Source organism: Anomalospiza imberbis, chromosome 6, assembly GCF_031753505.1.
Source record: "Anomalospiza imberbis isolate Cuckoo-Finch-1a 21T00152 chromosome 6, ASM3175350v1, whole genome shotgun sequence".
NCBI lineage: Eukaryota > Metazoa > Chordata > Aves > Passeriformes > Viduidae > Anomalospiza > Anomalospiza imberbis.
In genome coordinates, this window is record NC_089686.1 from 23,100,282 (window position 1) to 23,128,112 (window position 27,831).

General features: G+C 44.9%; 2 protein-coding genes across 3 annotated transcripts in view; one reads left to right on the plus strand and one right to left on the minus strand.

Moving 5' to 3' along the window:
• EIF2B2 (eukaryotic translation initiation factor 2B subunit beta) overlaps positions 1–27,831 on the minus strand; it is a 78,173-nt gene that overhangs the window by 16,863 nt on the left and 33,479 nt on the right. The gene's annotated exons all lie outside the window — the stretch shown is intronic.
• On the plus strand, positions 437–27,563 carry NEK9 (NIMA related kinase 9). Of its 2 annotated transcripts, XM_068192808.1 has the most exons (23): positions 437–710; positions 1,043–1,072; positions 1,750–1,927; positions 4,942–4,997; positions 5,848–5,918; positions 9,705–9,810; positions 12,787–12,918; positions 13,882–13,992; positions 14,543–14,607; positions 15,562–15,612; positions 16,343–16,535; positions 17,751–17,895; positions 18,893–19,093; positions 19,501–19,547; positions 20,374–20,529; positions 20,957–21,065; positions 21,605–21,766; positions 22,165–22,335; positions 22,548–22,607; positions 23,172–23,362; positions 23,592–23,756; positions 24,444–24,656; positions 25,055–27,563. In XM_068192808.1, exons 1-23 carry the CDS (start codon positions 522–524, stop codon positions 25,175–25,177), a joined length of 2,925 nt encoding a protein of 974 aa, XP_068048909.1. In that variant the 5' UTR covers positions 437–521; the 3' UTR covers positions 25,178–27,563. The 2 variants fall into 2 exon arrangements, with proteins under 2 accessions (XP_068048909.1, XP_068048910.1); XM_068192809.1 differs by lacking the exon at positions 1,043–1,072 and having other exon boundaries at positions 438–710.

Genomic DNA, 27,831 nt, shown 5'->3' on the forward strand with positions numbered 1-27,831 from the left:
AACTGTGAGTGGCACAGAGGGAGATGGCTATGCTTTATTAACAGTGTGAAATGTGTATCCACTGCAGGTGCTCTCACTACTCCAGCAGATCTTTGTGCTTGGGGTACAAAAGTGATGTTTATCCATGTGTATGTTCTCCCTTGTTGTCAATTATTTTTCAGTAATGTATATTATGTGTACCATGGCTAAGCAAAAAGAAACATTAACGTGTACAGTAAGAAGCAGTAATTACTTTTTTAATACAAATCAGTTACTTCAGACAGTTTTTTATTCCTAAAAGCTTTCTAAGAAACTAACGTTGGACGCTTCTCTTGCTGGGAAGTGAATTGGCGCACAGTCGCGGCTCCGTGCGCCCCGAGCCCGGCGGCGGGCGGGGCGGGGGCCGGGCCCGGCGGGGCGGGAGCGCGGAGGTCGCGGCGGCGGCAGCGGCGGGAAGCGGTTCCGGGTCGCCGTCGGGAGCCGACATGGAGCCCGCGGGGCCGCGCTGAGGGAGCGCCGGGCCGAGCGGGGCCGCCATCGCCATGTCGCTGGGCGAGTACGAGCGGCACTGCGACTCCATCAGCTCCGACTTCGGCAACGAGTCCTCGGGCAGGGGCGGCTCCCGCGGCGGCGGCGGCGTGCCCGGCGAGCAGGAGGAGCTGCACTACATCCCCATCCGCACCCTGGGCCGCGGCGCCTTCGGCGAGGCCACCCTGTACCGCCGCACCGAGGTAGGTGGGCGGCCCGGGCGGCGGGAGAAGGGCTCCGTTCCGCCGGGGCCGCTCCGGGAGGGGCGGGGGCCCGGGGCCGGTGCTTGAAGGCGCCGGTGCCCGATGAGCCGCAGCAGGGCTCGGCCCCTGGGGTGACCGGCAGCCCCCAGGGTGACATCCCCCGGCACCGCTCTGGGAACAGCCCGGATACGAAGTGACAGCTTCAGGGTGCAGGGTCTGGGTTTTCTAGCGTTTGGGCACTGCCAGTCTCTGGCTCCCCTGAAGTTTGGCAGGGAGATGCAGAGGTTCTTCTCACGCTAGTAGACGACTCATTTTTCTGTGTTTTGTTCCAGTTACAGAGGACATGGGGTCATTTCATACAGGTAACTCTCTCACATGCTCAGCATTTCAGTGTAATCAGGGGAGACTGGATGAGAAGCCAGTCCTCCTGTTGCTCCCAACTCGTTTAATACCATCCAGTTCAATTGTAAGTTGTAGTTTTAGTGGCTGTCAAGGAAAAAATGCTTGATTTAGTTCCAAATGAAAGTTCTTCAGTTTTTTTCTGGCCACCTTGAGATGCCATGGCTTGCACAGGTGTAAGTGGACACTGTTCACTTGAGAGATCACTCATAGCATGGCTGACAATGTGTGTGGGCCTAACAAGGGCAAACTAAATCTAAATACATTCCGGTTGCCTTATTGGCTTGTTCAGTTACAGCATTAAAAATACAATGTTCTCCCTTTATTGAACATGAGTATGTTTAGTCTTTATTGAAATAAAACAAACCCTGTGTCTTTCCCTTGGTTTGGTGTTTTGGTTTTGGTTCCCCACCCCCTGGAGTGAGTGTTGGCCAGCTAGCAAGATGGCTTCAGACCATCACTATTTCTAATGACAAACTACAAACCTCAGAACTTAAGTTGTGAAGAATATTTGTCTGAAATCTGTAAGAGACAGGAAAGTCTTTTACTTTTCCTGGTATTTTAATTTCTTGCTATAAAGGCATGTGCTGTTCTCTTCATAACAGTGTGTTTTTAATTGAAAGATGTTTTTGTGTTTCAGGATGACTCACTTGTAGTGTGGAAAGAGGTGGACCTGACCCGGCTGTCAGAAAAGGAGCGTCGTGATGCTTTGAACGAAATCGTTATCCTGGCCCTGTTGCAGCATGAGAACATCATCGCATACTACAATCACTTCATGGATAACACCACACTCCTGATTGAGCTGGAGTACTGTAATGGTGAGATCCCTAGTCCCGTTTATGAACAGGCAGCTGCCATGTGTCTGGGTCACCTCCTGCAGAACCCGCAGCAAGTATTTCTGGGGTGTCATCTGGAGAACAAAGGAGTGGTGGTGAATTCTGCTGCATAGCTCCTGAAGAAGAGATTGAGAACTCTTCTGATTTGTTCTCAGGTGCTAAAAAAAGAAGCCCAGTAGTTAGTGGAGGCAGTCTATGCAGTTGATGATTTCTTGAGTTTTGTGAATGGCTGGTGCGCTGAAAGGAATGGATTATCGGTAATAAACACTTCCAGTGCACCTTGCTGTGTTCTTTTAGGAGGGCAGTGGGAAAAGACCAGGACACAATCTGGGCATCTCTACTAGTACAGAGCGGGGCTGTTTTTTCAGTACTGTCACTTAAATAGGTCTATAATTTGGCAATTATAAATCAGAGCTTAAAAATGTCATGGTACACTGCAGTCAGGACTTTTTCCCGATTTCTGCTTTCAGCTTTTACATTTACTATTAAAAAAACCCAAACAACAAACCAGGTCCTTCTGGTGGTGGAGAAAGTTTTAAAATTCTGTCCAAGAGTAGCTCAGCTGGTGGTGTTTGGAGTTGGCAGGGAAAGCAGTCCTAGCTTGGATGGAGCGATAGAAGGATTTGCAATGAGGTTGTGACTAGCAGCTGTTCTTAGATGGCAGGAAGAGGAGCCCATATGCAGCTGACACTGCTGGAACGGGATACATGCCTAGAGCTGCAGTGTGGCTCCTGTTTGGGTGAGTGGGACAGCTCCCCAGGCAAAGTATCTGGTGTCTGTGTAGGGCTTGCGTTAAGCCTTGGCTCATCGGTAGAAACATTTTTTGCTGGAAAAGGCTATAATTGTGTTGTGATCACCTTATACAACAGATTGCTTTCACTGGAACAGGTTGGAGTGCACAGCAAAGTTATGCAAGGTCCTTTAGAAGGGTGTCAGACACCCTGGTTAGCAGCTTGGCCAAAGCTGGTTTTTCTTCTCTGCTTTTTGTTCTTATGGAGGGTGGAGTCCAGTGCAAACACAGGGGAATGTTAGCTCTTGGAGGCACCTTTTATGTTAGGGGTTCTCTCTGTGTCAATTACTCACTTGCCCTGAAAAAGCTACATGCTTGAGGCCATGATAAATTTGTTGGAGGGCATAGAGAAAAGCTGCGTAGTATTGATGTCTGGGCACATTTGTGAATGCCTGTTGGCTTTGGGATAATAACCAAGAGATGAGTGTATAGCTGGTGTTGCCTGAATGTGTCTGAATGGTAGAGAACAAGGGACATGAGAAAGAGGAAATCTTGTTTGGACTTCCACATAGTGGTTTTGCCAGTGCATAGGTAGCTGTTTCTTTGGTTTTTGTTTTTTTTTTTTTTTTTAACAGTGTACAAGCCCAAGATAATTTGTGAGTAGTTTTTAAAATAAAGCTGGACTAGTCACTGTCAGGCACTTCTCAGAATCCAAAGGTTTTACTGTTTAATTGGCTTGTCTCTTCTGAAGATCTAGAAAAGAATTTCAAATTTCAGTAAATGTTGTCCCTATTTTACAGAGGAGGAAGCCAAGTTATTGATTTATTTGCCTTCAGTTCCATGTGTATATCATGGTACTGTAAGACTTGGATTTACCAAGGGATAACATCAGTGAATACAAATGAAATACATTTGGGAAGAAATATCTCATAAAATATAGTAATTGAAAAGAGAATAACCTATGTTGGAAGGTTAGATGTGATTACATGAAACAAATACAAAATTAATTTGGTTTTTGTATGTGTGCAGAGAGGTATTGGTTATTTGAGTCAAGAGCTAACTTGTGTCCTTGGGTAGGATTTTGGCAATGTAGTAACTGTCATGCTGCTCTTTGGTTCAGAAAAATCTGCAAAAAAGATGGGGAAAAAAAAGAGAGATGAAAAACACAATTGACTAAAAATCTGCAAAGTTTGAATGGTTAGGAAAGACATTCAGAAGAAGAGGCAGAAGTGAATACTTTGGTTAAATTGTGAATGTGAAGAGTGGTTTGTAGTTAATTTGTAAATGTGAACATAAGGCAGAATAAAGAAATGTTGAGAAGTTACAGCAAGGCTGAATGAGAAGAAATTAAGTGACAGGAATCTTGATTAGAAAAATCTTCCTAACATGGAAGTCTGAATTAAGTCCCTCAAGTAGACAAAGGATTTTACCACTTGACAGGCCCATAGAAATCATGCAGCCTAAAGCTGTCTTGCACCATGGCAATGGTCCTGGTGATCCATTACAAGTGGGACATAATATATGATAATTGGGAATTGGAATAGCAACAGGAGGTGATCAGAGTTTTGGGATTTACTGTTTGGGTACTGATCTGACAGGGCGTTTCTCTACCTGCAGTCCTCAGCATAATTTCTTTTAGCTGTCCTTGATTTTCAGTCTCCTTTCTTGAAATCATGAGGTGCACCTAAGATTTCTGCTTATTTCAGGCTTCTGTTAGTGGTACTGCTGTTGTCAGTGCTTTGTGAATTCTGCACCAATATATTTGGGAGGGCAGATAAAGGGGAGGCCAATCAGAGCTGGAGAGTAGGTAGGGAAGGACAGTAAATTGACTACTCTGACTTCAAAAAATTGTTTTCTTTCTCTTTTTTAATGTATTATTTGTATATATAATGCTGAACAGGACAATCTCACGTGATTTGGTGTACAGCTAATACATGTTTACATACCCCAAGAAGCACTTACAAAATATAAGTAAAAAAGTAGGGTCTGCTGGCTGAGCTTACTGATTTGCTTTTCAGAGAGTATTAAAGGGTGGTGTTAAAGAATAATCTCTGCTTAGGCTTAAATACACCACTGAAGTTCTTACATGGAAGAAAAACTTAATTTTGTGAGTGCCTGACCTGTTTAAGTGTAGAATGCTGTGAGAGAGTTGTAGTGATTGATCAGATCTCTTAGGGGGTTTGAATATTCCCAGCAGCACTTGAGCAGAGTAACTGCTGCCATTAACTAAGATGCACCTCTCTTTCTCACTCACTTATAATTACAGGAGGGAACCTCTACGATAAGATTCTGCGACAGAAAGACAAGTTATTTGAAGAAGAGGTAATTTGGAGTGGTTTGAGGGAGCAGTGGGGCTGGCCTAATGTTCTGGTGATCTGTAGGCTTATTTGAGTATTTCTTCAATTTTTTTTCATTCTGATGGTGTGGAATTTCTGTGTTTATCTGGGGGCTGATGTCCTCCTTGTTCAATATTGCAAGCATTTATGGACTATCTGAAACTTCTTATTTTCTTTATAAACTCTATAAGCAGTGTATAATTCCAAGGGAGGAATAATGAGAGCTGGCTTTCTTCACCTTATCATCTTGGCAGACATTTAACTTTTAAACCTCTTTCTGTGTTTCTTCCTAGTGGGCCCTCTATTTTTCTCCCTTCTTAATAATTTAGTAGGTTTTTTTTCCAAGTAATTTCCTTGAATCTATCTTACTCTTCTTTTTTCTGTCTTTATTTTATTTAAACTTATCTTTTGCTGTCTGCTTTCACTGCATACCGAGCTGATTAATGATTACACATACTTGTCTTACATAGTGACTTCTAAGACTTTCTGGCTCACAGAGAGTATTTAATAGTCCCAGTTCATATTTTGGAGAGCACAACTGTAGATGTTTCCCAAGTGGTTATTAGTTGTCATTCTGAAGTCTTTTCACTTTTTGGATCTGTAATGCTTGTCAGGACAGACACTGTGAATGGAAGTAGAACAATCTACCTATTGAAATATCTTTTTTAGAGATTTTCAAACCAGGAAATTCTAAAATTTTCATACACCTAAAAGAGCATCTGAATGGTATGGCCAGACCCTCTTGCTGTGCCTCAGTGTGACAGGGATGTGTAGGGTTTTGTGGTTTTTAAATATTTTTTGTGCCTCACATTATGCTTATATTCCTACCTATGCAGATGGTGGTTTGGTATCTCTTTCAAATTGCATCAGCTGTGAGCTGCATTCATCGAGCTGGAATTCTTCACAGGTAAGTGTGGCATGCAGAAAGCTGAGGTAACCAGTGCAGTTCATGGGGGTGAGTGAAGAAGTTCTTTGCGTTTTTGTTTAAAGCAAGCACCAAGCTTCTCTCTACAGTGTAATAGGATCTCCTAGATGTTAAGAATCCCTTTTTTATTGGGCTAGAAACCGTCTTGTGATAAATGTGCAGGAAATCTCGTATTTGAAATTAGAACTGCAGCTGTGTGAACAAAGAGTTTATCCACATAGGAAGGAAGTAAATTTGCCCTTTATTGCGATAGCACATAAATGATGTTTGTTAAAGTGGGTAGGAAGAGCATTTACCACAGGCCAAAGGTACTTCCAATGTGTTCCACAGTTAATAGCTGCAAGCCAATGTGTTCATCATTCTGTAATTCCTGGAGGCTAATGGTGATGAAGACTGCATTTGTCTGTTGCTCTAATGTAACCCATGTGAAGATTTGTCCTGCATTTGTCTGAATCTTATTTCTTTGGCCTGTTACTTAAGGTGCGAGTACAGTCTGTTATCTCGTGATGGTAATTTTGACAGTTATTCTGACATTTTAATGTTGTAGCTAATTACCTTTTTCTTGCCATTTTCTGTTTGGGATCAGTAAATTTCATGTCTTATGTGTGTTTCAGGGAGGCCGTGATGTTCTGGGGAGTATTGCACATGTAGACAGCCACTTCCAGCACAGTTGGATCATGTGCTGCACTAACTTATGGGCACAGCTGTGTGAGGATGTTTTTTGTAGGATAGCATCCTGGCTGCTGCCATTCTGAATCTTTAGTAATTGGTGAGCCTTACTAATGAGGGGTTGGTAGCCTACACTCAGCAAAGTAATGCTTAAGTTTTTGGCCTGAAGCAGATGCCATGTCTGTCCTGCTTTGCAGTGATTTCCTGCTTACCACCTCTGAACATGTGTGGCCCCAAATCCTTCCATAATAACGAATTGAACAGTTATTTAAATGTTTGCAGTGATTTCCTTCTGCTGCAGACATTGTCAGAGTGACCCAGGACTTTGCGATGCCCCAAGTGGATGAATGCAAAGTGCTGCTTTACTTGATGTTTTCCTGATCTACACTGGGAAGTTGTTGATGGTACGTTAGGAAAAGTGGGTGTTATGAAGTGTTGGCTGTGAAAAGCATATCATGCTGCGGGGGCTTCCTCTCTGTTTCCAGCCTCTTGTGTTGATCTGTGAAACTACACACAGATTACTCTGTCTGAGAGAGAGTGTTTTTTATCAGTTTTGGAGTTCCCAGTTTTTATGGCCATCAGCCTTTCGATCTCTTGGGCATAATATGTCATAGAATCATGGTATCATAAGGTTGAAAAAGACCTCCATTATTTCAGGAGTCCAACTGAACACCACCATGTCAACTAAACCATAGCACTAAGTGCCATGTCTAGTTGTTTCTTGAACACTTCCAGAGACGGTGGTTCTACCACTTCCCTGGACAGCCCATTCCACTGCTTAACAACCCTTTCAGTGAAGAAATTCTTCTGACATCCAACCTGAACCTCCCCCAGTGTGTTCTGAGGCAATTTCCTCATGTGACAACAGTCACCAGTTACCTTGGAAAAGAGACTGACCTCCATCTTGCTGCAACTTCCTTTCAGGCAGTGGTAGAGAGTGATAAGGTCTCCCCTGAGCCTCCTTTTCTCCAGGCTAAACACCCTCAGCTCCCTCAGTTGCTTCTCATCAGACTTGTGCTCCAGAGCCATCACCAGCTGTGTTGCCCTTCTCTGGATCTGCTCCAGCCCCTCCATGTCTTTCATGCAGTAAGTGGCCCAGAACTGGACTCGAAGTGTGGCCTTGCCAGTGCTGAGTATAGGGCAACAATCCCTGCCCTGGTCCTGCTGGACATGCTTCTTCTGACACTGGCCAGGATGCCACTGGCTTTCTTGGTGACCTGGGCACACACTGGCTCATGTTCAGCTGCCCAGCATCCCCAGGTCCTTTTCTGCTGGGCAGCTTTCCAGCCATTCTGCCCCCAGCCTGTAGGACTGTGCAGGCTGTTGTGGCCTAAGTGCAGGACCCAACATTTCACCTTACTGAACCTCCACAATTGGCTTCAGCCCATCGATCTAGCCTGCCTAGATCCCACTGTAGAGCTTACCCTACCGTCCAACCCATCTGCACTCCTGTCCAGCTTGGTGTTGTCTACAAACTGACTGAGGGTGCACTCAATCCCCTCATCCAAAATATTGATAAAGATATTAAACAGGACCGGCCCCAGCACTGAGCTCTGGGGAACTCCATTGGTTGCTGACTGACAACTGGATGTGGCACCCATCACCACCATGCTCTCTGCCCAGCCACCCAGGCAGTTTTTAATCCAGCAAAGAGTACACTTACACAAGCCATGGGCTGCCAGCTTCTCCAACAGCCTGCTCCTGCATCTCTAAAATTTCCTTCTTGAAGTATGTCCAGTCTTCCTAGACTGCTTTGTTTTTAACAGCAGTTTCCCCAGCAGTTTCACTGTCTGACCCCGTGTCCTGAAAAGACCAAAGTCTGCCCTCCAGAACTCCAAGGTGTAGAGGTTTTGTTGACCCCCTTCCTTACTTCACCAAGAATTGAAAACTGTCATTTTGCAGTTGCTACCAAAGACGACCTCAAAGCACCACATCTCCCACCAGCCCTTCTCTGTTCAGAAACAGCAGGCGCTGCCCTAGTAGGCTTTCTAACAAGATGTGTCAGGAAGTTATCTCCACACCCTTCAGGAACGTCCTAGACTGCCTCCTCTCTGTTGTGTTGTTTCCAGCAGACAAGCAGCAGGTTAAAATCTCCCTCAAAAACTGGTGATCATGAAACATCAGCCAGCTGCTTGTGGGATCTCATCTGGCTCTGGTTGGGTGATCCTCCCCCTGATCTCACCCACAGGCACTGAGCCATATCATCCCTGACCCTGGGCTCTTTGCAGTCCCTAAAGAAATGTTCCCTAATGTACAGAGCCACCCCACTGCCTCTCCTTGCTCACCTGTCCCTTATGAAGAGCTGCACTGCAGCACTCCAGTGGTGCAAGTCTCTCCACCACATTTCCATGGTGGCAGCTATGTCACAGCTTACCTGCTGCACGGTGGCTTCCAGGTCCTCCTGTTTGTTACCCACGCTGTGTGCATCAGTGCAGATGCACTTCGCCTGGGCTATCGATGCCATCCCCAACACTGGCATGCAGCCCACAGGCTCCTGTCTAACCAGCCTGGTCTCATCTCCTTCCCCCTTCAAACCTAGACTAAAGCCTTCTCAATCAGCCCAGCCAACTCATGGGCTAGAATCCTATGCCATGTTATAAAGAGTTCTTCTTGAGGGATAAGGACATTATGCTTCAGTTCTAGAGTGGCATCTGTTTCACACCCTCCATGTATGTGTTTATATTTGCATACATACATATTCATACTTACACTTATGTTTTTAGTGAGCTCAGCATCTCTTGGCTTGGGTCTATTTATAAAACTGGAAAAAATAAGACTTGCTGAATGACCTTCATAGGAGAAGAAACTGAGAGGGGGGAAAGAACTATCTTTGATCTGTGGCCTTTACATAGGTGTCTGAGCCTGAGCTTTTCAAGCTGTGTTGTGTTTGCGTGGGGAATGTGATAAAACTTGGATAACTGCAGTTTCTGCCCCGGTACGTGGGGGAAAATTGCCTTTGGAGAACTCTGTGTACGTGTGTGTGACAGAGTGCTAGCAGAGTAGCAAGTGGCTCATTTTGGGGGGAAAATATAGTAATCTGTGGAAAACTGTGAAATCTGAAGCATATTTGAGTGTTTGAATTTATTTTTCTCGTTTCAGAGATATAAAAACATTAAATATCTTTCTCACCAAGGCAAACCTCATTAAATTGGGAGACTATGGGTTGGCAAAGAAGCTGAACTCTGAGTACTCTATGGCTGAGACTGTAAGTATCTGCCATCTTTGTGTGCAAACTGAGTTGCTGAATGTGCTAACTCAGTTGCTGAACAACTGAGTGTTGTTCTTTCATCTCTGCATGCCTTGCAGAAGACCAGGGATGCTGTACATTCTTGCTACTTGTTTTCTGTTACTTTCCTTTCCCTCACCCCTCAGTTTCCCTCAGTGTTATGGTATCATGGAATTAAGGTTGGAAAAGACCTCTAAGATCATTGAGTCCAATTGTTAATCCAGCACCGCTGCGTTCATCACTAAACCGTGTCCCCAGGTGCTGCATCAGCAGGTTTTTTTGAGCACTTCCAGAGATGGTGACTCGACTGCTTTTTTGAGCATCTTGTTCCAATGCCTGACCCTTTCAGTGAGGAAATTTTTCCTACTATTTTATGTAAACCTCCTCTGGCACAACTTGGGTCCATTTCTTCTTGTCACATCACTTGTTACTAGAAGACTGACACCCACCTCGCTACAACTTTACTTCCTAACTTTGTCTCACTAACTTTGCCACATTTGCTGAATGTGTGGCAGCCTACAGTTATCCTTGCTCCCAGGTTACCTTTCGGAGGTCTGTCTCTGGAAAGCAGCAGTAGACTAAAGGTAGGTGCCACTATGGAAACAGAATTGTACCAGAGCTAGTGTAGCCATGCTAGAGAGCACGACTCTTCTTTCCCCAAGGCATGGTACTTCTAAAGGTGAATCTGTGTAACATGAAGGCAGTGCTAGCTGAAGGACAGAGACAGTATTATAGTCACATCAGAACAACGCTCTACCTCTGGGCTAGTTAAGGCCAGCTTAACAAATTGCATTAATTTTGTCATGCTGCTGTGCTAACAGGTAAATTTTGCCTCAGGTGGATCTGAGATAGCTTGGATGTGCGTGCCTGACATTGCATTGTGCCATAGGCATGTCTCAAATCTCTTTAATAATCAGGCTCTGAACTGGATTGTGAAGAAGCAAGAAAGGCACTTATGTTTCCTATGGTAACCAGATGTATGGTTTATTGGTAATGTTCCTGAGGGGGGACAAAGTTTTGTAGGAGAGATTAATTCTACCAGAAGGCTGTCAAGCTTGGCCTTGTTCCAGACCCTGCCAGAAAGCATTTTTGCAGCCAGTTATGACACAGGGTAAGCTGTACTGCAGGCACCTAAAAGGTTCAGCTTGGATTTCTCAGCTCCATTACTTTCTGTGGTGAGTGTTAGGCTTGGAAAGGGAGACATTTTCTGAGGTTCCTGTCTGCTAAAGCCTTTATTATAGTTTGGGATACAAGCCAGCTCACACTTCCTCTTTACCAGCCTGTATCATTCAACTTAATGCCTGATGTTGGTGTTCTGTTAGGATGTGTAGTTAAATACTTGCCAGTCCCCTTCCAGAATATGAGCACTATATTGCAGTTCCACTGTAAGAGGGAACTCAAGGCTACTGCATAAAGTCTTCACTAGGCTCGGCTGCAGTAGGACCACTTCTATTTTGTCACACTTCTCATGGCCTTCTGACTTTCAGAGGCAGTTCAGTTTGTGCTGTGAATTTCCAGGTTTGTTTTTGCCTGTGTTGTCTGTATTCATCTATACCTACTGCACCTGTAAGCATTGTTTTTTCCTTTTTCACATATGAAAAATTTTGAACTACAAAGCTTCAAACACATTTTGATTTTTATATGCTGGCTATGCTCTGGTCTAGTTGCTCAATTTGTAACGTAATGACCAGTGGCAGACTGGAAGTAATTTTTTGGGAAATGAGTGCAAAACATGTTATTATCAATATTTATAATTGTAGAGGTCAAATTGTGATTTTGTAGAATGTTCACATCTTGCTTACTAAACACCGATTTCTTAATTTATCATTTTCTACCATTTACCAAAGAAGATACAGAAAATACATCTTACAGAAAGCCTACATTGTCCTTTGCTTAAAAAAAGGTTTAGGTGCAGTGTCCTAGTTCTCTATGTGATACTCAAAATCTCAGGGCTTCTAAACCTTCCCATGGCTGGGACTCGTGTGCCTCTGTAGCGGTCACGCTCTGTAACAGGAAATGGGAGGGAGATGGCAGACTCTGAATGTGCCCATTAGGTATCCAGTGTACTTGCAGAGTCTCATGAAGGGCAGGCTTTGTAAAGCTCCTTGGAGCTTTGCTGAGAGAGTTGAAAAGAGGTCATCTATAAATATTTGTCCTTTTCCTAAATTCTCTCTTATTTTGTTTTGCTGTCTAGTTTCTTTCTAAGGAGTGAGCTCCATTCATCTGGAAGCTTCATTCTTGCATCTTTATCACGTTTGTTCCGTGTCTCCTTGTTGTGACTTTGAGCTAAGCCACTGTTTCTGTAGTACCTGGGAGGCCTTTGTATTTATGTACAGGGGGTTGGATTTTTTGTGTGGTGGGGGTGTTTGTTCTACACAAAACAATTGTTCAGGAAAGTCCACTTCTGAAGTGAAAGCCTTTTGGGTGGGACTCAAGCCAGCTTTCTACGTACTGTCCCAAAAGAAACCCTTATTTTTGTTTGAGACAGAGCAGCCTTTGTCCTGGCACTATCTTGTGATCAGAGTGGCTCCATAGCTAAGGTCTGGCTTCTGTATTTGGAAGCTTTGCTAGATCCTTTTTTCTTCAGCCTCATGTGATGGTTTCCATATGCCTGGTCAGTACACAAGGCCCCGATTACCCCTAAATGGTGTATATTTAAGAGAGGAGAAAGTCCTTGCTGTGTTTTTGTGACTATTACTTTAGTGAGAAGTCTGTACCACATCAGGTACATGAGAAGAGAGGTGTCTAGGATCTTTTAGGAAGCTCAGGGCCAGACTGGTTTGTGGATGACAGGAGAAAAAGTGTTCTTATTGTTCCCATCTCTCCAGCACATTAGGGAGGTGTATCACTTCAGTGCTGTGCCTAGCTCTGTCCTGTGTGAACAGAATGGATACTGAGCTCCTGAATTGAAAGCTGCTGGATCATTTCTGATTTTTAATTTTTTTTTTTTCCTAGCTGGTGGGAACTCCATATTACATGTCCCCAGAACTCTGCCAGGGTGTGAAATACAACTTCAAATCAGATATTTGGGCTGTGGGCTGTGTCATCTTTGAGCTGCTTACTCTGAAGAGGACCTTTGATGCTACTGTAAGTCTGCAAACCAGTATGGATGAACAACCTTATTTTTTATTGTCCTAAGATTCACACTCAGCTCCTAGCTTTCTTCAGTCATGTTTTTCTTTTGTTGTTGTTTAAATCCGCTAATCAAAAAACAGTGGCCTGAGAGTGACAGCTATAGCCAGAGAAAATGTCTGCAGGATTCCCCTTACCCTTTGTGCAGGTTTCCCTTCTGCCTTCATGCAGTAGCCTCCGTGGCTTCTGCCAAACCCACTCTTGTCTGCAGCCCTGATGCAGAATAACTGTGCTAATTTGTATCATGGTCCTGAACAAAGTATCCTTTTCACAAGTTTGTGACTGGGTAGTCTTTTTGCTCTTTTAGCATTACTAGCTGTGAATTTTCTGTCTAGCATTCTGTAGCAAAAAGTTCCGGCCTTCCCATTTCATAGGATCTAATCCTGTTACTCTTTCTCAAAACCTGATTGCCATAGAAGTCTGGTCAAGCTGGTATAGGGGAGGGTGAAAGGAGCATTGCTGGCTGACACGTGATTTGGTAGCTTGTGCCATATGATGGGAAAAGCTGCTAGTTGTTGTAGGCAAGATTTTGTAACCCTGAAGGAGAAGGTGTTAAAATACCATCCTTTACTGACTTTCTCCAGTGATGGCTCTCAAGTCCCTGCAACTTTGCTGCTGTGCTGTGTTCAATGGCAATAGGCCACATAGGAGATTTCATGCAAAGAGAAGCCTAGTCTCCCTGCACTGTTAGAGAATTTGGTGAAAAGCTGGATGTTGCCACTAAGTCCTAGCTATCAGAGGTACCATTTCTGTAGGAATTGTTATTAGATTTCTGGAGAACCTGCTAGGCAGGGAAGAAGAGGGGTTTGTCCTGATCAGAGATGGAGGAAGAAAATAACGGAGGCCTATAGCATCTCTCCCCATTGGGCACATTGTCCAATTTGGTTCCATTATGACTGGTTTCTGGTTTCTGCCTAGAATCCCTTGAACCTTTGTGTGAAGATTGTACAGGGAAATCGTGCCATGGAGGTTGATTCCACTGTCTACTCCTGGGAGCTGATCCAGATGGTGAACTCCTGCCTTGATCAGGTTGGTGAAATACTTTCTAACTTTCAGATACCCATTCCCAGCTGTCTCAGCCACAGAATTCAGGGGTGAAGGGGAATGACATGCCTGTTTCAGTATGTGAGCTGTTTGATGCAGGGTAATTTTTGTGAGGCTTGAGGCATCACTAAGGTTGGCCTTTCTCCAGTCCTCTGAAAGCTTTGTCTCAGTCCTGCAGGCTCTGGAGGTGTGCTGGGTTTACTCTGATCACAAATATTTAATGGGCAGAAGCAATTATCTTTTAATGCAGTGCTGTGAAGGTAGGAGCATCATCTCAGTAGTCTCTTAGGGCTCTGTCTTTCTGTAGGGAATTAATTTATTGAAAGCAAACATAGTATTAATACCTTTGGAGCATGCAAGTCCCTCCTGCGCATCTGTAATATTTGCCCCTATTCATTCTAAATGTTTGAACTAATTCCTTTCCCTTCTGAAGGGAGTCAATGAAGGAAGTCCATGCAGGCTTGAATGAGGTCTTCTGGCCCAAGATTTTGTTGTAGATAATGAGTATTTCCTACTTGTTGCTTCCTTCTTTCAGGACCCAGAAAGGAGACCCACTGCAGATGAATTGCTTGAACATCCCCTTCTCAGCAAACGCAGGAGGTAATCAGATGGCCTTGCTTGAAAACCGAGATGGCTGACAGGGAAAACAGGAGGGTTTGTGAAGACTGGTGGTGCTTATGCTTTCAAAGCAACATCCTTAAATAAATTTAGACTGATGTGAGGCAGATATTTAAGTACTTAATTTTCTTTAGGGGAAAAGTGCATTTTTGCAGTCTTGTCTTCTGATCTGATGTTCTGTTGGTGCACGGGAAGGGTCTCTGCATCCTTAGAAGCTGTTGTGTTGAGAACCTTGAGGTATTCCATTCTGAGACACTTTGAGGAATGCTTCTTTTTACTCTTCAAATTTCTGAGAATGAAGAGTTGCAGAGATCCTCTTTCAGTCATTGGAAAAAGCCATTTTGAACATATATATTCAAAATACATGGATCATTCAGTATTGAGACCCTCACTTCTTCCTTTTGTTGCCTCCCTCTTCGGGAGAGACTTGCATTGAAAGTGGCCCATTTTAGCTTAGTTTTACCATCAGCCTGCACACACTATCTTGTCACGAAAGGCGGACAGTAATTCTGAGCTGGTTTTGTTCCACATTGGTTTATTTGGGAGCAGCAGACTTAGTCCTTTATAGCAGTACGCTTTTAAAAGCTTGGTGATCAGCAGAGTTTGAGTTTTGTCTTACTATAGGCATTGTTAAAAGCCCAAATCCTGATAATATTTAGCCTTTTAAGGTTATTGTTGGGCAATATGGATATTGGTTGGCTGCATTTTCATACAGACACAGTTTGTTGTCCTCAGCTCTTCTAGAAGTTTGTTAGCTGTGTGCTACATTACTTCTGCCCTACTTACTGTGTATTGCTGCGAGCTGGTAAACAACTGCCAGGTTTCCTCCAAGAGGCAGCAGCATTTTATTGGAAAAACAGTCTGTGTGTGCTGCTTTTCAGTAAATTGCATAGAGCAATGTTGCTGTTTCCTAAAATCCTTTTTCTCCCTTGGCAGGGAGATGGAAGAGAAAGTCACGCTGCTTAATGGGCCAAATAAGCGACCAAGGTAATTATTTAGACATGTGTTTGAAAGGAAGTATGGAGAGAACAGCTCCCCAGAGAGGAACTGAGAGTGTTAGCCTCTGACAACCTTAATGGAATAGTATGGTTTAGAAGATCCCTGAATGCTAGAAGTTTGACACAGCAGTTGCATGCTTATTGTCCTGTGTTTTACTCTGCCTTTTATATCCTACTTATTTGTATGGCTTGAGCTGTACCTCAGCAGGGCCCATCCACCTCTAATCTGTCCTACTGAGGATGTAATCTTTACAGCCTACATATCTGAGTTGTAATGTAGATCTCTCCTTTCACATAGATTCCCTTCAGCAGGAGGAATATGACTGTCTGAATGATGAATATTACATTAATATAAATATCTTCTATAAAACCTGTTATAGCAGAGCTTCAGCGCAGTTCCCAGCAAGCCTGTAGGCAGGGTTGCTCTGTGAAGCAGTTAGCTCCTGTGACATGTATAGCTGGTTGTCTGTTATTTATCAGATAGAATTTGACCATTTTTTCCTCATAAATTTGGAAGTACTAACAATATCTGAGCACCTTAGGTGAAGTTGTCCCAGTTCTTGGGCTGTTTGCAGTTTGCTGGAAGAACAGTTTTTGAAAATAAAAACCATGAATGTTTCTGAAGGGGAAACTGCTAAACAACAGCAGGAAAATGGGTGATGACAGGGAATGCAAACTCATACAAGCGTGTGTGTTTTGTGGGGGGGCTTCTTTCGCAGGTCAAGTACCATGAACGAGGCTCCCATTGCTGTGGTGACTTCACGCACTAGTGAGGTGTATGTTTGGGGTGGTGGTAAGTCCACCCCCCAGAAGCTGGATGCCATCAAAAGTGGCTGCAGTGCCCGCCAGGTGTGTGCTGGTAACACTCACTTTGCTGTGGTGACGGTGGAGAAGGAGCTCTACACCTGGGTGGTAAGTGAGACACTGCAGGAAGTGGGTAAGAGTGGGACCGGGGGGTTCGCCGTTCACACTGCCGACCGTTCACGAGCCTGTTTGAATCAGATGGGCAGGAAGCTTGGAGAATTCTGACTGCAGTGGACACTGAGGCCATCTGATTTGGGGCTGACCCAAGTCTCCCAAGGCAAGTGTGTTTCTGGGAGACATTTTCCATTGTGACAGGAAGTGTCTTGGAGACTTGCTGTGCACTTGAGGTTTGTAGGTGGTGGTCTTGTAGGCCCAAACACTGAGTCAAACATCTCTTCATTCCATTCCTGACTACTAGACATGCAGTGGAGACTTAGTGATTCTCTGTTTTTGTATTTTCGAGGAGGTTTTTCAAGATCAGAATGGGTGGGATGAATGACCTTTTTGTAATACAGTTGTCATCTGCAAGGCAACTTCCATCTGAAAGCAGAGGGATCTCATGCTAAACAGCTCTGATTTTTATGATGAGTGGACATTCTGGAAGAGTTTCAAGTGAATAAAGAATGTCGGCATATAATGCATTTTAAACAATTGAATTCAGTTTTCTCAGGTTTAGATGGTCTGTGACATGGAGGTGTTCTCCATTTCCTGGCTTCTGTGGGTTTTTATATTGATATACAGAATCTCTTAAAACAGGTTAGAAGATAAGTCAGTAAAAAAGGAAAGAGATACAAATAGGAGGAGACCAACTTGGAGTAATTTGCTGGATGTTCCTGCAAGAACAACCACTGAAAACTTTGAGCTGGCTATTAATGGTTTTAGTTTCAACACTACTTGTTTTGTATAATTTTCCTGTACAATTGCTATGTCAGGCCACGTCAATGACATTTGTTTTACGTTGTGCATTTCTTTGCAGCCATTAGGATTTAGAAAAGTAGTTTAAAAAGCAGAAGGATGAATTTCAGTCCTGCAGTGGGGTTCTGTAGCCTGGCAGTTGAGGAAGGAGTAGGGATTCCTCACCAGGTGCTGACCTGAGACTGGATCACTCCTTGTTAGTGCATCACTGCCAGAAAGTCTGTGCTGCCACTGAGATTGTTGCCTGCTGTGTTCACAGAGATAGCAGTCTCTTCCTGAGAGCAGACAGAACGTTTTCTCTTGCACCTTGCAGTCTTCTGTTGTTTGCTTCTGTTTTTTACTGTTAACTATTGACACCATCTCTGGGATTATGGAAGTGTAACCTCACCAGGTGTTTCTGTCTTGCAGAATATGCAGGGGGGCACCAAGTTGCACGGGCAGCTGGGACATGGAGACAGAGCTTCCTACCGGCAGCCAAAGCACGTTGAGAAGCTTCAGGGAAAAGCCATTCGCCAGGTGTCCTGTGGAGATGATTTCACAGTGTGCATCACGGGTGAGAGCTGGAAGTCCTTTGGCTCAGACTATTATGGATGTGTAGACAATGACAAGTCCTGTCACTTTGCTGAGCTGTTGGAGGTGTTTGCCTTCACCATGAAAATAACAAAGCAGCTTAGTGCACAAAGGAGAAAGCCCTGTATGTTACTCATCCCTCAATTTTGAGGCTAGTACCAACATTATTACATTTGGAATAGATTGTATCTCAACATTTGAGATAGGTCAACATTATTACACAGAGGAAGATACTGATGCCCAAGAAGGATGGGATTTTGCTAAGGATGTGCTCCTTTTTGGTGATAAAGCTGGGTGTTGACCACAAATCCATGTGTCTGTGCAGAGTTTCTGCTTTTACCAGTGCATGTGTTGCCTCCATTTATGCTCATGCTAAAGATAGTGAAGCCTGAAGTCGAGAATGTGGATATGTTTGAAACTGTCTTTGGACTGTGTGGGGAAAGAATCACCCAGTGATGAAAAAGAATGTGTATCTAGGATTTGCTGTTTAATTCAGAATGCTTGATATCTGGTAGCTGTCTCTAGTTCTAACCCTGCTCATACTTTAAAGGATGTGTTAGGTGTGGTGTTGTCTGTTATAGAAGAATCTGACTCTGCTTTACCCATGGAAATTATTCTCAAAAAGGTAGTTTCAAGCTTATTTTGCCAGTGCTGAAAAGGCAGAAAGTTGACAGAGATAAGCTCAGGTGGTCATTTTGAGGAAGGAGTGACTTAGGTTGCCACAGAATCAATTTGTGGGTTACTATTAAAGAAATTGGCAGGTTCAAATAAAGGTTTTTTGGCACTGAGGTAGCTACACGTTGTCGTGTAAGATCCATCTTAACATGAACAAGAAAGTACTCCATAGTTTCCTGATGATATTCTTCTGCACTAAAGAGGATGATTGCAGAAAAGAAGTTGCTCTGACCATGTCTTAAGAGGTTAATATGCAGCCTAACATGAGCCCCATGTGCTGACCAAGCTTTCCTTATGTCCTTCAGATGAGGGCCAGGTGTATGCCTTTGGCTCAGACTATTATGGATGCATTGGCGTTGACAAGGCTTATGGCTCTGAAGTGCTTGAGCCCCTACAGCTGGATTTCTTTCTTACCAATGCTGTGGAGCAGGTCTCATGTGGAGATAACCATGTGGCAGTGCTGACCAGGAACAGAGAAGTCTACACATGGGGCTGTGGAGAGTACGGTAGGTAGAGTCTCCCTGAACCCTGAAGGCACTGGGACATGTCTGCTGGAAGGTGGCTTCATGCAGGTGTGTAATGCAGGGCCTGGGTGAGGGCTGCCTGGTATATATAACCTGGGGGCAAAAAATACTGTTTCTTTGGGACTTTATTTCCTTGTAAAAATGGGGAACTGGAGACTGAAGTCTTAGGACTTTACTCTGGAAAGCTCTAGGGTGCCACTTGGCTTCCCAATGGTTCTGTGAGTGGGGTTGGATTCCCTTGAGGTTTGGCGGGTGATGATGGATGTAGGAGAGCAGGGAGATTCTAGTTCTGTAGGGAGATTATTTTGGGACTGTGGAGAGACAATATGAGTTCTTAGATATGGGCATCTTGTGAGGCCATTTTAACTTCAGTATTTTCACTGATACAGGACGCTTGGGCTTGGATTCAGAAGAAGATCACTACACCCCTCAGAAGGTAGGGCTGTGACTTCTCAAAATCTGCATGGGCATAAATCCAAATTAGTTGCTGTTTGGAAATACTATCTCTCTGAGGATCAGGTGTTTTTTCTGCGACATTATAGAATTGTCAAGGGTTTTAACTTTGCTTCCTCACTTCATTTTGCTTCATTTCTCTCCTAGTGATCATGGCAGAGTCATACCACTCACAAACCACACAGCATCATAGCTTAGAGCTTCATTGTTCTGATTTCCATGATGGAATTGGAAATGCCAGCTTAAAGATGTAGAAATCAAAGTGAGAAATACCAAATGGCTTTCCTTTCCTGTAGAGGAAACTCACAGCAGTGCAATTACTGTGAGTCTTTGAATGTAATATAATGAGTTAAAGATTAGTTGAAAGTAAAAAACTTTCTTGAAATACAGTGCTGAGGTAACTGGAGTATTACAACCCACTGGGGGTTAGAAACAAATAAGGATGTGCCTGGAAGCCGAAGATCTGTGAAGACACAGTATCACACCCACACGGCACGGACACAAACCCAGCCCTACTCACCTATCTGGGTTTGGTGTTTGTAGAGCCCATCTGGCCAGGTTGCCTCTCTATTGTATTTCAAGCTCCTGTGCTGGTCACTGGTGTCTGCCTTGAATATCTGCATTGTGACCAGAGTTTTCATATGCTACAGACTTTATGGTATTCTTACACCTTAATTCAAAATAACTGTGTTGGCTATTGATAATGTCCAGACTAGCTGTGCTCTACCCTCATATGTTTTCCATGCGCCAGCTTCCATGTAATAGGTGTTGGGATTTTTATTTTCTTAGGATGTATTTCTTCCACCTAGGTGGATGTTCCGAAGACCTTAAACATTGTGTCTGTTCACTGTGGCTGTGATGGAACTTTCCTGCTTACCCAGACAGGCAAAGTCTTGGCATGTGGACTCAATGAGTTCAACAAGCTGGGCCTGAATCAGTGCACATCAGGGATAATCAATCATGATGTAAGTGTGTTTGGATCCCTGGCTCCAGCTCCCAGCAATCTGTAGTATATGGGGAAATGAAAGTCCTGTGACAAAGTGTTTATTAGCTTTGTGCCAATGCTTTAATTCCAGTCAAGACAATGGATACTGGGATTGTGGGAAGGGGCAATTTGTTCCTCAGTTTTCTGTCTGCCCTGTGGGCTTACATCAGATCTGAGGTAGTGAAACAGAGTGAGCCGCTCTGGTGACTTATCCAGTGATACGGATTCTGGCAGTTTTTTATCGTACTTGTTTTAGGACTGTCTTTAGGTCCTAAAACCTAGACTTTAGGTCCATTAAACCTAAACTTTAGCTTTAATATTGTGGTCAGACATGAGCTTGGTTGAGTAGGTCTTAGCTGATGAATGTGTGATTTTTTCACTCTGTGCTTACCCACATCTTCTGTCAGACATACTGTGAGGTGCCATACGCCACTTCCCTTACATTGGCCAAGCAGCTGTCCTTCTACAAGATCCGTACCATTTCTCCAGGGAAGACACACACAGCTTCTATTGATGGTGAGAGCCTTGTGCAGTAAGAACTGAGTGCTGGTTGCTGAATTACATTACATCAACTTTGCCCTTTCGGCCTGGCCCTCGACACTGGCGGTTTGCTTTTGGTAGCAAGGTTCATGCCTGCTCCAGGAACTCAGGATTCCTGTTTCTCAGCAGTCTTGTTTCCTGGCCAGCTGAAGCAGCAATGTCAGCCTTCCTGTTTTTTTAAAGGGGAGAAAAAAAAGGTTTGGGAAGAATTATGCTCTGGGCTAGCAGAGGAATCATTTGTGATCAACTTAGGCTTTGCCTAAGCCACATCAATCAGAGAAATGTGAAGAGTCCCAAGCCCCCAGCATCAGAAAAGGGAATCAGTGGGAAAAGGAACTGAAGAGGTGTTTCCAGGCTAAACCCATTCCTTTTGGTTGGCAATGTCCCCTTCCAGCCTGGCTGGCTGCTTAGCAGAGCCATTCCTGTTCATGGGCTGTTGCTGCCTGTGCTCTGTCTGCATGGCTGCTTGCAGAGTTGGGCCCTCACTGTGACTGTCTCCTCCTTCCTCCTCGCAGAGCGAGGCCGCCTGCTGACCTTTGGCTCCAACAAGTGTGGACAGCTTGGTGTTGGGGACTATAAGAAGCACCTGGGAATAAACCTGCTGGGAGGCCCCTTGGGGGGTAAGCAGGTGATCAGGGTTTCATGTGGAGATGAATTCACCATAGCTGCTACTGATGGTGAGTGGATCTTTGCCAAGTTGCAGTGGGTTACTTTAAACTTAATCTGCAGAGTGGCTAACTGGCTCCCACTGATCATTTCTTTTACCAGCCCTGTAGCATAGCACTGAAATAAAGAAATCCTCCTAGACTGGGGCTGTCCTGCCCTGTTAATCTCTTTCGTGCACCCCCAAGTATTTGCTGTCCCTAAGCCTGCAGAGTACTGACTTGGTGGCTGCCTGTTAGGTTTGTTACTGGTTTGTTCTCCCACCAAATGGGAGCTGGTGGTCAAAATGGAGCTGGTGGATTAGATACTTTGGGATAGCAGTTACAGCAGAAAGACTGATCCTTATGACAATTATGCAATTATGACAGCGAAGGAGAGAGGGAATTGAGCCCCTGAATTTCTCTCTCCTCAGACAACCATATCTTTGCTTGGGGTAATGGCGGGAACGGGCGTCTGGCAATGACATCAACTGAGAGAACTCATGGCTCAGATATTTGTACCTCATGGCCTCGGCCAATATTTGGATCATTGCATCATGTTCCAGACCTGTCATGCCGTGGCTGGCACACCATCATCATTGTTGGTAAGTGTAAATTTAGGATTTAGTTTTGGGATCTTGTTTATGATGATATATTCTGTTGCCAGAAGAGTATAAATCTTGCCTGAGAACAGGCCAAATTTCTGGGGGAAATGTGGCAAGCTGCTCTGAGCCATAGGCCTGCAACACTGGCTTTGTAGGCGTTATCTTGTTTTCTGTGTGGCACTCTAACTGAAAGCATGCTTCTCTCCTTGCAGAAAAGGTGTTGAACTCCAAAACAATACGATCCAACAGCAGTGGTCTGTCCATTGGTACTGGTAAGTAACATGCCCTGAGGAGCTCTGGTTTAAGTCCACTCAGTGGTTAGTTTGAGTGGATGAAGTTTGGTCCTGCAGCACAGTTTCTCTGTGTTTGAAAGGCCTCTCAGAAGAGCTCAAAGGGGGAAATCTAGTTGGTGCTGTGCATGGGAAGGGATGGCCAAACCTGAGGAAGCAACAACTGAAACAGAGGAGAAACAACATGGGTGCAGAAAGGCCTTTGTAGTTGAGGAACTTCAATTTGACAAGGAAAAGATGAGAGGAATTTACTGAAGGGAACTGATATGAGAAGGGGCTCTAATTGCTGGAGAGATGGAGTCCAGTTTCTTGCACCTGTGGGAGGGCTGGTGCCAAGAAACTGCAAAGGACTGCTGCACACAGGCCCTTGAGGAGAGGCCTGCAGGGGGTGTTAGGAGCTAAACTGCTGAGGGAGATAATGCTTAGCATGTGCTGTCACCATGGCCATACACAACAAATTTATGCATCTTCTCTGCTCCATCTAGGGTTTGGCAACAGGAATAGCAGAGGTGGGAAAAGTATAAAGTTTTCACTTTTGTTTGCTAGTGCCTCAGAGCTGCACAAGTGGGGGAGGAGAGGAAGAAGATAATGAACAGGAAGCAGAAACCCCCAATCCCAGTGGAGGCTTTCGGGGAACCATGGAAGCAGATCGTGAACTGGGGGGCTGGATCAGCACTACAGAAGCTAAGGGAGGCAACAGTGCTGACAGCAGCTCCTGCCCTGGCTGGCTGCGGAAGGTAATGTGGTTTCTCAGAAATGCCTTAAAATGGGGATCTAGGCTGGGAGAGCTGGGTGGCCCCTTCCACCTTTGAGGGATACTCCGATAGTTTCTTAGAGCCGTGTTGCACAGAGCTCTTAAGGCCTTGCTGCCTGTTTACCACAAGAGGGTGTTGGTGCATCGACTGAGAAGATGAAATGACCTGCAGGAAGTTGGCAGGCCTGAGAGAGCTTCTTTTGTGTATCCAGGAGCTGGAGAATGCTGAATTCATCCCCATGCCTGACAGCCCCTTTCCTCTGAGCATGGCATCTTCAGAGCCTGAGAAGGAGACTCTTCCTTACCAGAAACTTCAAGGACTCAAAGTGGCCTCTGAGGAACCTGTTGGATTAAACAAGCCCAAAACAGAGCCCTGGGTAATGTTATCAAAGTGAATGCTTGGCTTAAAGCTCTTGGGGACCATAAATGGCAATGTTTGAATTATGGGGAGAGCAGAGAAGAGACTGTTGGATTGGCCTAATTCATCTGGGTGAGGAAAAGAGAGCTGGTGGTAATCAGAGATGATGCTGCAAAGAGAAAAATTCCCACGGATTTTTTGGGAACACAAAGCTGATTCTTGGTCAGATTTAAAGTAATGAGATCAGTTCTGTGGGAAAATGTGTATAATGCAGTTGGAAAAAAAAGAGAAGCTGAGGGCTCAGAAGTCTAGCAGAAAACAAAAATTTAGAAAGCATAATTTGTTGTGAGGTAGGAAGAAGAATTGATATAGAAAATCAATGAGAAATTACAACCTGTGAGACTACCTAATTCTAGGAATTTTCTGTCCCAAGGGTGGCAAGGATCCCACGCTTAGGGAAATGGGGGTAAACCATATGGATTTTGGTGCTGGAAGGATAGGAACAACCTTCCCAGGAAAAGGAGTAAGCTAGTGGCTTTGTAGAGAAGACAGAAGGAGAAATAGCTTGTTGACCCTGCCTGCTAGAAGTTTGGCAAGTCAGGGAACAAGCTGGGGTAACACTCTGGCCATGTTTTTTTTCTTGTGGCATATACAACTCCTGGCCTTGCACTCAAACCTGGCCTGACTTCTTTCCATGTCTCTGCAGCCTACTTGCCTGAATCCAGCCTTACCATGTGGTGAAGGGAAGGATGCATCTCCTGGTGCAGGCTGCATGTGCAGTGCTCTGCAAGTGGAGGTGACACACCTCCGAGGCCTGGTTTTACAGTGTCTGGATGATCAGAAGAAGCTGCAGCAGGAAACCATTCGTCTGAGTGCCCAACTCCAGCGGTTCTGCAGGAGGATGGAGGAAATGCAGCAGGTGAGAATCCGTCACCTGGTTGCATATCCATGCTCAGGGCTCACCATGCTCCTGCAAATTGTGGAGGCCGTGTAGAAGAAAGCAGGTCTTAACAGCCATCTCTATCAGAGCAGAATTTGGTGGACTAAGAAAGATGCCTGTTTCTTGTATTAGCTGCTGATGCAGGCTCTGATAGTAGCAAAACAGGAATGAAGCCAAGAAGAGTTTCCTCTGAGGATGGCCCACTCTTTGAGGGCCCTAGGATTTCCCTTTATTTCTCCTGATGAGAAAGGATGGGCAGTCATATGTTGCAAAGAGTAACAAATGTCTGTGGAGAACAAAACTGGGCCTTGTGCAGCTTCTAGCTTTTCTGCAGCTAGTCCTGGTGCTGTTTGGGTCACTGCTATGTGTTTTGACAGGTGAAGGTTCATTCCAAAGGAACACAGACAGCCAAAGAGGAGATGGAAGTGGATCCAAAACCTGACGTGGATTCAGATTCCTGGTGTCTCCTGGGAACGGACTCGTGCCGCTCCAACCTCTAGTCTCCTGAGCCCACTGGGATCCATCTAACTTCACAGCACACTAACCGAATGCAGAGAGCGGCTTTTCTGGCGTCAGGTCACTCGCAGACAAGGAGCGAGGCCGGAGGCTCCAGAGCAGCACCCATGTACGTTTGATATGAACTAGGAGTGAGTTTGAGAGGGGGAGGGCCCTTGAGCTCTAGGCCAGCTCAGTGATTGAAGCAGCAGCAGCTCCTCTTTGTACCTTATCTGTCAATTCTGCACGTGAGGCAGAACGGCCCCATTATGGCGATGGCTCCAGTAGCAGCTTGTGGCCCTTTCATTGTTTCACTGTTTCCTGGGAGCTGCCTTTGGGACCCCAGTATTCATCACTGCATCTCTAGACGAGAGGAGGAAACATGTTCTGTATGGAAGCTGGCTGAACCCTAAGACTCGCCACCTTCACTTCAGAGGGGTGAAGGACTAGGATCCTGTCCTTACCACGTGGTAAGGCCCCGCCGGTGAGGCTGCTTCCCTCTGCTGAGGCGCAGAGGGACCAGCGAATGTATCATTCTGGAGGCAGAGGAGATGTTCCTCTTAGAGAGATCATAGTAGACAGCATGTCCCTGGCCTCGAGGCATAGCTTCTGGCCATATGGCTGCGTCCACTGGTCTGTATAGACAGAGTCTGAAGGCTTTATTCTGGGTGCTGAGGGCTTTCCAACTTCCAGGCAATGCACCAAGATGAGTGAATCGGGCATTTCCCGTAGCAGTAGTGGGGACTGTCTGAGATTGGATCTGTAGTTCTTGGTTTCAGACCACCTGTCTCCCAACCAGATGCCAAGCATCTGGGCCTCAGACTAAGTTAGGCATTTCTTGCTCCAGCTGTTCAACTTGGTTTGGGTGCCAGAGTTTCTGGTTTCTTGGCATAAGCCTGTAGCTGCTCCCTGCTTGGCTTCTCTTCTGCTCAGTCCCTGTGCCTACACTGTGTGGGTGTGGGAAAAATCCGTGTTTTTCCACTCAGTGTTCTGATGAAGCTGGAATGCCATTTCCTACCCAGAATAGGTCACTACTGGTGTGGTCTCAGGATGTAGCCTTCCCCAAAGACCTTGAATGATCAAATCTCAGTCCGGAATTCACCTTCTTTCAAGAAGTGAGAAGCTTTCCCAAGAAAATTGGAGATGGGAAGAGGCGTGGTCTGATGCTCAAGATTTATTCATTTTCTGTTAGAGAATGAGGTTAATTTTATTCCCCTTAAATTTATTAGCAAACTGACTTTGAAGTAAAGCCTATGGGATTGGTAGGATCCCTGGGAGCAGCTAGCCTCCCCCACCTTACTTGGCGCCTCCAAGGAGTCCTAAGTTCCTCTCACCTTTGCTGTGAGAGTGGGGTTGTGATTTCATCAGGCTTAAAGGATCCCCATCAATGGCATGTTACTAGAACTGCCTTAGGTCTACTGGAGGTGAATATCATATCACTTCTGACAGACTTCTTTTGTGAGACTATTCCAGGGAATCCAGCATTCCCTATTTGTCTCTAGAGGTGGATGCCAAACCATTTGCTCATAACATAATGCTCCTTAAATACTTCTTTGGTGCCTATTCCTACTATCTGGGAGCTGAATCATGTGCTGTCTTCCCAATGCAGTGTCCAGGGCAAGAATTGTTCCAGTGTGCCTGTCCATTGCTACCAGAAGCAGGGCAAAAGGAGAGCCCTCCTGGGAGGTGGTGAGAATCAGGTGCCCTGGTACAGCCAGGCTTGCTTGCCCTTGTGACTATGCTCTCCTTTCCCCCATGTGCGTTGGAGCCAGTTCTCAGGTCAGGGTCCCAGCTTGAGGGTCGTTGGTCACATGCAACAGTGCCTTTGAGGACTGAAAAGTTGAGCCTGAGCCATGTCCAATAAGCAAGCACCAAGCTGATGAGAGTCGCTCTCCTGCAGTGCACTGCTATCCTCATTTCTCAATGCTCTGCAGTTGGGAAGCTAGGTGCACAGACTGGATTCCCCTTGGATCTAGTGGAGGATTAGGGCTCCTGACAGAGGATGTCCTGTGCTCCACAATCTCATAATGTGCCTTAGAGGATTCACGCTATCCAGGTTGTGCCTGTTACAGACCACAGATTTCACACCAGCCAGCTATGCAAAAAAAAAAGCAGTTTAAAGGTAGCACCTTTGTCTTGGGCTGAAAACAGAAAGGCAGGCAGGCAGAAGTGCCTTTGAGCAGTTTCAAATCCTTTTTACTTCTCCCCTTCTTGCAGTGCTAGCTCCATATGTGTTGGTCTCCTGCTAGTATTGCTACTGAGTTGTTGTAGTGGAACACAACTTATGCCTGCTCTGACACTCTGGCTGAAAACTAGTTTGTCGTCTTTCTTTGAAAGGTTAAAGGGTGGAGTGGTTTGGAATTTCTGTTTAAATAAATGTTTAAACTCATACTCCTGTGTTTGAATTCCTTTTCTCGTTTTTTATTTTCCAAGAGAGGAAAGGGAAATATGCATACAGGCATCTGTTTTTTTGGCATTCTGGTTTTGATTATTTTCTTTTACTTATAGAAAGTGGGTGAAAGGGCTTTTAGGTTCTTTGGTCTGGTTTAAAAAAAGTCAATTTCTGTGTCCCTTCATTAAAAGAAACCAACAACAACCAAACAAAAAACCCATTCTTTTCTCATACTGCTACATCTCCTCCTAGTGACGTCAGGAGCTT

Coding starts and splice junctions, on each gene's coding strand:
- NEK9 (XM_068192808.1), top strand. CDS start 522: ATGTCGCTGGGCGAGTACGAGCGGCACTGCGACTCCATCAGCTCCGAC. Junction 22,336..22,547: donor GCACACCATCATCATTGTTG/GTAAGTGTAAAT, acceptor CTCTCCTTGCAG/AAAAGGTGTTGAACTCCAAA. Junction 24,657..25,054: donor GGATGGAGGAAATGCAGCAG/GTGAGAATCCGT, acceptor GTGTTTTGACAG/GTGAAGGTTCATTCCAAAGG.